The sequence below is a fragment of the Juglans microcarpa x Juglans regia genome, chromosome 7D (assembly GCF_004785595.1).
Source record: "Juglans microcarpa x Juglans regia isolate MS1-56 chromosome 7D, Jm3101_v1.0, whole genome shotgun sequence".
Lineage (NCBI taxonomy): Eukaryota > Viridiplantae > Streptophyta > Magnoliopsida > Fagales > Juglandaceae > Juglans > Juglans microcarpa x Juglans regia.
In genome coordinates, this window is record NC_054606.1 from 14,721,867 (window position 1) to 14,732,578 (window position 10,712).

General features: G+C 34.3%; 1 protein-coding gene across 1 annotated transcript; it reads right to left on the bottom strand.

Annotated features, from left to right (window-relative positions):
* Positions 1-229: 229 nt before the first annotated feature.
* On the bottom strand, positions 230-9,171 carry LOC121239660 (leucine-rich repeat protein 1-like). Its single transcript, XM_041136933.1, has 8 exons — positions 9,105-9,171; positions 8,771-9,074; positions 7,159-7,230; positions 6,843-6,986; positions 6,400-6,471; positions 6,227-6,298; positions 390-567; positions 230-356 (listed from the first exon to the last, which is right to left on the bottom strand). The coding sequence occupies exons 2-7, from the start codon at positions 8,974-8,976 to the stop codon at positions 495-497; spliced, it is 639 nt and encodes a 212-aa protein (XP_040992867.1). The 5' UTR covers positions 8,977-9,074; positions 9,105-9,171; the 3' UTR covers positions 230-356; positions 390-494.
* Between the last annotated feature and the right edge of the window lie 1,541 nt (positions 9,172-10,712).

Here is a 10,712-nt window from a genome sequence, read left to right on the forward strand (position 1 = left end):
AAATTCATGCTCGACCAAGAGATGGTCTATCCAAAGAAAATATGCAATTGGCTACACCTTGGGTTCATTGCAAGCGACCACCCAATACACTCAACACACTTATTTATCTGTAAAAATTTTAAAGCGAAAGGAAAACTGCCAAGAATGCGAGCTTGGAATAAAATTCTAAATGATAGTTGAAAGGATAATATATCGTTATTATGAGTGATAATAGAATCAAGAATTGGCATAGTTGGTAAACCCTTCTCTAGTATTGCATAAATGTAATGTTTGACATCTTAGAAACAGCACAACAATGCAGTAGTGTTGTAAAATTTACATATATATATATGTGTGTGTGTGTGTGTGTGTGTGAGAGAGAGAGAGAGAGAGAGAGAGAGAGAGAGAGGGGGGTGAATTTGCCACTAATCCCCATGTACTGATTACCACTTACGATTTTTGAAATACATATCTAATCTGATAAAAGGACTGAGGTTTTGCAGCATCATACATCTTCACGAGCAGTTAGTGTCATAACTGGCAAGTCCCAGCAGCTCTGGACCTTCTAGCCGAGGATTATTCTCAAAGCTACACCATTGGAAGAAAATATAGGTAAATTCCTATGGCAAGAAAAAAAATTGAGAACAAGATATTAACAAGCAATGAATTAAAAATGACGAAGAAATTTAGCCAAGCTGAAGCAGAAACTCATAGATCATTACCGAGATGCATACACATATAATGCCATTAATTTCTTACTACCAGAGTAATGCATCTATTAAACCAAGCATTTAATATGCCCCTAAAGCATGGACATAAAAGATGACACAACAAGATGAACTCAAGTCCAGCAGTAAACCACTGTAAGTTGATTTCCCCAGAAAGCTGCCAATTTTTTTCTTCTAAACACAAGCTAATTTTTTTTCAACAATACTGCATGTTACTAAAGTGTACTTTAGCTTGCTTACCAACATGTTACTAAGCAAGCTAAAAGCAAGAATGAAAAAGTATGCTTCTAGCTCAAAATATGTTACTAAACATTCTTATACCATAATATATTTTATGGCAATTAATATGACAGTAACAAACAACTGCCAAGTCCTAGTAGTCACTGCCACAAAAGGTACTATTAACCATTAGGAGTGTAATCTGCACTGGCTAGTTGACAGGCAGCTCGAATTCAACCCAATTAAATGATATAACTCGTATAAAACTCAAATCAACTCGTAAACTTGTTCGTATGTACAGTTGGCACATATATTAACAAAAGTATGTTATATACATGTAGGTATTTTATGCATATAGTATTAAAAATTTCAATTTTGATTTAATTAATTTATTTCTCATCTTATTTATTTGTTTATTTGATGTATTTATTATTTACCATTTTACCTATAAAAAAAATATTTATTAATTATTATTTCCTTAAATTGCAAAATAAGAAACTTAAAAATTATTCTTTAGTCGAGCCAAGCTTTTGATTAAGCACTCGCTTCGATTACAACTCAACTTTCGAGCCAAGCTTGGGCTGGACCTTTTGGCCCACAACTCTTATATGAGCGGAGCTCAAGTTGGGTTTTGAGATATCCAAGCCTCAGATAGTCTCAACTCGTCCGAACTTGGCTCAAATGTAACCCTATTGACAATACTGCATGTTGCAACAAGAAGAAAGACAACCAGGTAAGTTGAAGCATCTAAACAGATTATATCAAAGATCGGCTATCAAATGTGTTGACTCTGAGACCAGTTCCTTTCAGCAACACAATAAGGTGTGATTTGGATAGTGAGATGAGATGTCAAGGGGTGTAGAACCAGATAAGCCTGAAAAAAATCCGAGCGATAACCGGATCTAAATCCGGATATCCGGATTGTAACCGGATATCCGGTTTATTACCTTTTTTTACTTTCTTTTTTAAGACTTTTTAAAACCATATTCTAGTTTTGCCTTTGCATACACAATTTCATGCACTTGATAATTTTTTCCAGCTTAACCTTTTGTTTTTTTTTTTCCATAAAAAAACATTTCCAATTTTTAATAATATTTTATTAATTATTATAAAATTAATTTTTATTTTATTTTATTTTGGGATAAAAGATAAAAAATAATAATTAGAATGATGATAAATAAAAAAACATTTTATATTCCACAAAATATTTTTCATTTTTTCGAACTACATAAGATATTAAGATTTGAAAATTTAGACTTAACATACAAATACGAGAGAAAAAAAGAAAGTAAGATACACTATTTACCATTACTATAGCTTGCAACATGATATATATATTTGCTAGGTAATTTTTGTTCTCGGTCTCCAAGTTGTTATTAGTTGAAAAGACATGAAGCGTTAAAAATAAAAAATAAAAAAAAAATTATAAAGCTATCTTAAAGAAGAATGAACAGCTTAGTTTTAGTAAATTACTAAGTAATAGAATTTGAGAATAAGCGTGGCACGAAAGAATGAAGACTCAAGTGCCCATCACCTGTGTGGTGTCTACAAACCTCCAGCGGCCTGTTGGAACACTTCATTATCTTAAAAAATATTTTTATGGAGTTTTGAGAGAGGAGAGATAAAAAACTGAATAAACATATTATAAATTTAAAATATTATTAGAATATAATTTTTGTATATTATTTTTATTTTAAAATTTAAAAACATTGAATTTTTTGTGTTTTCTTAAAATAAGACCCGGTTACAGATAACCGGTTTCATAACCTCATCCGTAATCGAGTCCGTACTGGATCCGGGTTCATCTTACCCGCCCAGGTCCAATCCAAGTGGATAACCACCTGGATTCACCCGGATTTTCGGGTTTCGGACCGGACTGGACTGGAAAAAAATCCAACCCGGTTGCACACCCCTATGAGATGAAATGGTTTTAGATGAAAGTTGAATAAAAATATTGTTAGAATATTATTTTTTAATATTATTATTTTTTTGGAATTTAAAAAAGTTGAATTATTTATTATATTTTTGTGTGAAAATTTGGGAAAGTTGTAATGATGAGATAAGATAAGATGAGATGAGACACTTTCACTATCCAAACGGGGCCTAAGTCAATTCTTTGTGCTCTGTTAATGTAATTTTAGCTAAATGCTAGTCCTGTGATGCAGGACAAGCAGGAGGATTGAGAAGAAATTAGGAAGTGAAAGAGAGGAAAGAGGCAGAAATAGAGAGAAGAGAGAGAAAGAAAAGAAGCCAAAGAACGATGAAGAAGCTCGCAGAAAGGAGGGGGAATATGAGAGAGAACAGGGGGAGAAGGAGAGGAAATCACTCTTAAAATAAATCCTAAATAACTCTACTGCCAAATGCTATTAAGTTTTTATCCATTCCATAATCTACTGCCAAATGGATTACAAAAAACCCCTAAATAGAATAACTCTTAAATAAATCCTAAATAACTCCTAAATAGATATAATTCCAAATAAAACAAACTCTTAGACTTCTAAACTAATACTCCTAAACCGCGGGGCAATGCCCATTTATTACAAACAATCCAAAATCAATTATTTATTGAACTTGCCCTGCATAATACAGATGATAGATTGCCAAATTAGAAATTCCTTTCATAGAATAATATGAATTGAGGATGCATAGAAATATCCTCAGGATTAGTAAGGACTTTGTCCTAGACAGCCAGTACCAATAACAAAAATGAATTGAGGATATTAGAAATATCCAACTAAATTCCAAGGCCAGAAAGATTAACCTGGATTTAAGGTCATACCATCATTAAAATGAGCAAATTATGAATATGCCAATGCAAAAGGTCTTTTCGCACAATATGAACCTTATCATATTTTCCTGCAAGATCTATGATAAGTTGACACATTACTAATATTCTGAAAGGGCCTCACATTACAACTGCTAGTATACACACACACATATGATAAAAGGGCCTCACACACTGATGTGGGCTGACGCTTGTCAGAACCACGTCATAAAAACATAAAAAGAATTGCTTTACACCCAATTATACATTGCCCGATAACCCAGAACCCCAAAATTTTTCAAACCCAAAACCCTAACTCTCTCTGAACCGAACACCACCATGAACCAGATGGCTTGGTGTCTATACCAAATCTTGTATAAGGAAGGCTTTTACAGGACAGAGGCCTCTCTTAGACATGAAAAAACTTGAGCTTGATCTTGTAGATTTCATCCATTTTTTTGTTTCAAATGCTTTTCTTTCTCTATTAGTTTTCTTGAAAAGCAAGGCTTCTCTCTTTATCAAGCAGATTATCTCTGTGTTCAAATCTATAGCTAAAGCCAAGTCCAAGAACAAAACCAGCACTGTCAAAGCTTGGCTCAAATGTTCTCCTTGTTGAAGAACAAGCAAAAGCTTATGCTGGTTCGTTATCCCATAAGATCCATATACTTCTTGGACAGCGTGACGAGGAAAGCCAAAGCGAGGCAGGTGAAAAGTGCAGGCTATAGTTCTCTACAATGGTGGTCCGTGATGGTGGTGGGAGTTGAGAGAGTTAGGGTTTTGAAGATGACGAGGGGTTCTCAGGCAGAGCAGAATTGGATTTTGAAAAAAACAATTTGGGGTGTTTGGGGGGTTATTGGGCAGAGCAGAACTGGATTGACGTGGCTCCACGTGAGTGTGTGAGAGACCCTTTTATTAAATGTTTGTGTGAACCTAGCAGTTCTATAAATGTTATGCAACTCAAATAGTAGAGCCCTTGCTTCTAAGAGGTAACTTGTATATAAGATGTATACAAAAATCAAATGCTTGTATCCTTACATGTTCCTTAGCTGCTGTATTTCCTTCTCCAACTATGTTTCATTTCATTTCATCAATTTATTATCCAAAGTTACTTAGTATTTTAACCCAATAATATGAAAGGTTCAACAGTTTATCTCAGAAATTGAGTACTTTATGTGCATGATGGTCCAATCATACAACTTAGTCCTGCCACCCAATCCTATGATAACACAAAAGTGAATTTGAAGATAGTATGGATTGTTACTATAGGACCATTTTACGACCTGGAACTCGAATTTGACAATGGAAGGACTCCTCATTCCTAATCCAGTCAGGGGCCAGCCCATATGTTTAAATTACTTTTTTTTTTGTAATAGATAGTGAAGGCAAGAAACTTGATTTGAAGGAATCCACACATAAGCCGTTTCAGAATGGGCTGAAAGGAGGCTAGTTCATTGCAAATGACATTCTTAATCAGTCTAACCATGTATATGACACCTTGAAGTCATACTCCGAATATAATTTGCGGTAAATAGAAAGATGTGAAAATCACACCGCCAATACAAAGTACAAACTCTATGAAAGTAAGAGATTGTCTTACTCTCAAATTTTCATACGGAAGTCACGGTTGGAAAATAGGTTGTAAGAAAATAGTATACAGAAACTTCACACTGAATTGACTTATTTGACACGTCCAGAAAACCAACAATGTAGCAATACAGGGTCTGACACATTTCCCCTTCTCCCTCTTAGGTAATTAATTCTTTGGTAGTTACAGATTTCAATTGGACATGATAGCTGATTGAAAGGATTGGCAATGAGTTTTTTTTTTTTTTTAATCATTTAATGAGATTATTGTAATCACTGAAAATGGTCCATGCAAAATAGCACAAAAAAATATTTTTCCCCATTATCATATTATGTTCAAGACCTGTTTATTAGTCAATTTCCGACAGGTGCAAAATGCAATTCATATCATTTATCTCCAATTCGTTAGGTCCAGGCAGAACAGAAACATATCCACACATGCACATACCAGATATGCATTACACACATATGATACAATTTAAAATGAGCTAGAAATGCATTGTTATCTCAATTTAAGTCATAGTAAGAACCAAGTTCTTAAAAGAAAAAAAGCTCTTTAAAGTTGATGTGAGGTCTCACAAAAGATCAAAGTGGCATATACCAACAGTAAGGCTCATAAAAGGGTGTCAATGGTAGAAGAAAATTTTCCACGTTCAAGAGGTTTGTGCTTGAAATTAAAGGAAAACACAATGCGTGGAGAAAGACAAACACAAGATATAGTAACGGAAAGTACAAAACCTCTCAAAAGTAAAAGTCGGCATTTTTTTTTATAGGTGAAGATGTAAAAGCCAACATTAACCACACCATATAGCACTAATTCATGGAATAACAATGAGTCATACTAGCCACTTCGAACTTGAGCACAAGGAGGCTATGTTACCAACAAATTTTATTTTTACGGGAGTTCCATGTTTTACAGCCTGATCTTAGGAGAGAGTAAAAAAAAACCTACTTGTTCAGAGGTATGCGCTCAAATGGTCCACTGGTTGGAATAGTTCCACACAAATCATTGTTTGAGACATCTCTGAAAAGACAAGCAAAGTTATCAAGACTGTTGGTAAGTATGTAACACTACAAAAGAGCACCAGACACTGCGTCTACAACAAAGACATTAATATAACTTACACAACTTTGAGGCTTGAAACACCAATTAGCTCCCGGGGGATTGGCCCATTTAACCTGTTGTCATTAAGCCGTCTACAAAACCAAGTGTTAATGAGAGACAATTCACTGATGCTGCCATGCTATTGAAACTATACTTGAAACCAGAGAGAATAGAATAAACATCAGATCAAGTAATTATATGAGCACAATTTTCTCAATGTGAAAAATGATGAAAATGGCACCTAACCAGAACACTGATGTTCACATCTTCGCTTGGCATCCTAAATTTAGTCTCCTGGTTGATTCAACCCACCCATTTATTATCTTACATATCAAACTGAGAAAAATCAAAGGTTGAAAGAAAAAAATACCCAGCTCTAATCGAAGAGGGCATTTTGGGATGAGAACCCAAATCAAAGTCTAATCATGCATAAAGAGACCAGTATGAATTTAATCGAACTTACAAAAACACCAGAGACTTCAGTTTCCCCAACGAAGGAGGAATCATCCCAGATATGTTGTTACTGTATAAGTCCAAGCTGATGAGACTCTTCAAGCTACCAAGCTCTACAGGGATAGTTCCTTGAATGTGGTTTTTATATAGCTCCCTGTATCAGCAAAGGAAAAAGTGATCTCAAGTGATTAACTGACACTCATGGCAGTAAAAGCTGTAGACAAATGAAATTAAATACCAAATAAAAAAATTGTAATAAAATGTATCATATAGCAATTATTTGTCTCAATACATAAAATCACAAAAACAAAAACAAAAAAACATACAGATACTGTAGATGCTCTAGCTCCCCGAGTTCAGGCACCAGATGTCCAGACAAATTTGAATTACCAAGATCTCTGCAATATGAGGGCAAAAATATCTACTTGAGAGAGAGAGAGAGCGAGAGAGAAGAATGGTGCTCATTTAACTTAAAAACCACAAGTGTATGTATCTAATATAATAATTGCATATTTCTACAGTAATTCATACTCAAACATGAAAAACCAACTAGACAGAACACTGCACGTCATGTATCCAGCACACATACATTTCAGTCAAAAGTTGATACAACAAACCAAGGCAAGAGAAAGAAACAGGTTCCAACAGCATCACTGCAGTAAAAAATGGCATAGAAGAAAATAACTTTATGTGGAAAATTCATCCTGTAGACCATCATAACATAAGCAGAATACCTAATTACTTTTCCTCATCAGAATTTGTATATATTGTTTTGATAAGTCACACCAGAACTGTGTGTTTCACCATTTGTTTTTCTAAATGGGAGGAAAATGAAGATTCCCATGAAGCAAAATGAATGACAGAATGGAATGATAGATGATACATATTTTAAACAGCAGAAATATAATCTGAAAATAGCGAAAACAAGACAATTCCAGATTAGAGTGATCCAAATTTTCAAATTAACAAATTTACAGTCAGCCAGGAAAGCAAGCTCCTCCATCCACTAATTTAGCAGAACTCTCCGAACAGATCTGATAAAACAAAATTTTCTAGAGCCAGTGGTGGCACCATTGGAAACCATTCATTTTTTTCTCATCAAACAGCAATAAGGACATGTCGTTAATCCTACTAGCTTAAAAACCATTAGTTGACCCAACCGATGGGGCCTTTTCAGTTCAAATACATATAAAGTCGCAGCGAAAATCATAAAATTGGTTTAAAAGCTCTGAGGCCATTACTCAGCAACACGCACAGACATACAAAGAATGCATGTATACAACAATGGCCCCAATTAAAGGACCCATCATTTTACATCATGGATTTGCGTATGTATATACATAGTGCTGAGCGTCCCCATGCCGGTATGCTCAGGTCCTTTTCTCAACAAAGTTTCAAGGTCCATATCCATGTCCCTGGTTCACGTCCGTCCAAAATAGCTCATATTTTGAACGTCTTGCAATAAGGTAAAATGCCCACTTCGGCAGCTAACCCACTTAGGAGACAAAAAAGTTTCGTACAGTATACTTGATGTTTTAAACCAAGCGGATTTATTCCTATCAGCAACCAAGCAGCAGTAGGAAATAAAAGCCTTGGCCATCTATACAAATAGCAAGAGGAAGATCATATAGCTAATAAACACAACTAGCATGGCTATAACAACAGTTCCACAAGTTTACCTTCCATAAGCATAGCTCTAGTTATTTTTTTTTTATTATTATTATTCTAAGTAAAGCTCTAGTCATTTTTTCCTTCTCTCCCGCTCAAATCCAAGAATTACAAACTCAAAAAGCTTTTAACCGCTATCAAAGATTTTAAAGGTACAAATTAAAGCTGAAAAGCTAAGCCAAAAATATGAACAAAAAAAAGTGAATTGGATCAACTTTATTAATTCTGACCGAAAGATCATGTAAAGAGAGAGGGAAAGGATAATCTGACACTCGTGTGACGCGGTTATCCTGGTTGCAGGTGATGTGGAACCAAGTACAGGGGTTAACAAGGGTGGGATCCCAGCTCTGGAGGACATTGTCAGGATCAGATAAGCTCCGCCTCAGCGTGGAGAGAGCGTCCCCTTCCGAGTTCCCACAAACAAGTCCTAGAGTTACAGCCAGGGAGAGTCTCCACATCCAGCTCAGTGCTGCCATGACTGACGTCCGTCGCTCTCCTTTCTTCTGGGGTTTCTTACTTTCTTTTGGGTAGGCTTGGTCTGGGTATGTAACGTTAGAGGCTGGGGGGGGGGGGGGGGGGGGGGGGGGGGGGGGGGGGTGGGGTTAGAGAGAGAGAGAGAGAACAGATAAGAGCCAATAAAGGCAGGAAGGAGTATCGACTTTGGGAATATGAGTAAAAAACCTATAGCTTTTCTCTCATTTGCAATTTTGGATTTTAGCCATACTTTAGATCGTTTAGGTGGGCGAGGGTTGAATTTTTGTTCGTGGAAGTGGTTGTTAGTTGTTCCACTCACTAACAAAGTGTCCCTCCACTTAAGATTCCCTTTGAATTTCTTTTGCCATTTTCTTCATCTTTCTTTCATTTTTGTTAGATATTGAGATGATATAATTTTAGATAAAAATTAAAAGTTAAAAAAAATATTATTAAGATATTAATTTTTAATATTATTATTATTATAAAATTTTAAAAAAATTAAATTATTTATTATATTTTACGTGAAAATTTAATAAAATTATAATTATTAGATAAAATAAGATGAAATATTTTTATTATGTAAACGGGACTTCTTCATCAGACTTTTTGTTTCAAACGAGTCAAGAAGTGGACGAAGAAATTACTATTCATTCTCCTCGCTTTTTTTTTTTTTTTTTTTTTTTTTTTGTCTTTTATTTGAACATGATAATGTTTCATTAAAAAAAGCGTCTAAGATAAGTAGGGAAATAGTGGGTCAAGGTCTAAACGACAAGGGTCTTTGGAAAGGGTTGCTTTTGAAACAAAAGATGGGTTATGTTGCGTTTGAACGTTGATATGAGGTGAGTTAAGTTATGAATAATAGTATTTTATGAATCTCATTGAGATTGATTTAATTTTTTTAAGTTGAGATGAATTTAATTTTTTAAGTTGAGATGTAAGAAATATATTGAAATGAGTTTAACTTTTTTATAAAAGATTAAAAAAGTAGTGCGTTGTACTGATAATTAATTTGAGATTAATTGAGTTAGATTTATCTTCCAAAGACTAGCAGAGCCAAGAAGCACACATGCGGTAGTAACACTGTACAACACAAAAGGAATGATTGCACGTTGATCGACAGAACAACTTCACTTTGATGCCATCCAAAGATGGTGTCTACCAATTTATGCACATGTTATATCCCATATTCTCTGTTGGCAAAAAAGAGTGCATCATCTACGGAGAGGTGGATAAGAGGGTAGTTTTTGGGATGAGGATTTGTATTATAATAATGACTTTTTTCTGTGTAGTGTGCGTGTATTTTATATATAATAATTAACAAGGAACACTACAATACATAATTCTACATGTAAAAAAAATAAACATATTTATCAATGTCAAAATATTAACACATGTCCTGGTGTAATAAATCATGAATTACAGATTATGATTTTCTTTCTTCAATGAAAAACTTAATCGAAATTATGGTCGTGGAAAAAAAAAAAGAAATGGGTTTAGAAAACTAAGAGATAATAGAGAAAAATATACATTTTAGGTTTTAGAAAAATACTTTTTTTTTTTTCACTTTCATAAATGGGTAGTGCTACTATGCCCCCTCAATTTACCCTCTTGGCGTGCCCCTAATACAAATTACACTTTTATTTTATTTTTCTTTTTTTTAAACATTTTAAATATATTTAAACATTTTTTAAAAAAATAAAAAAATAAATACCAATACATGATTAATAGTCACTTCCTT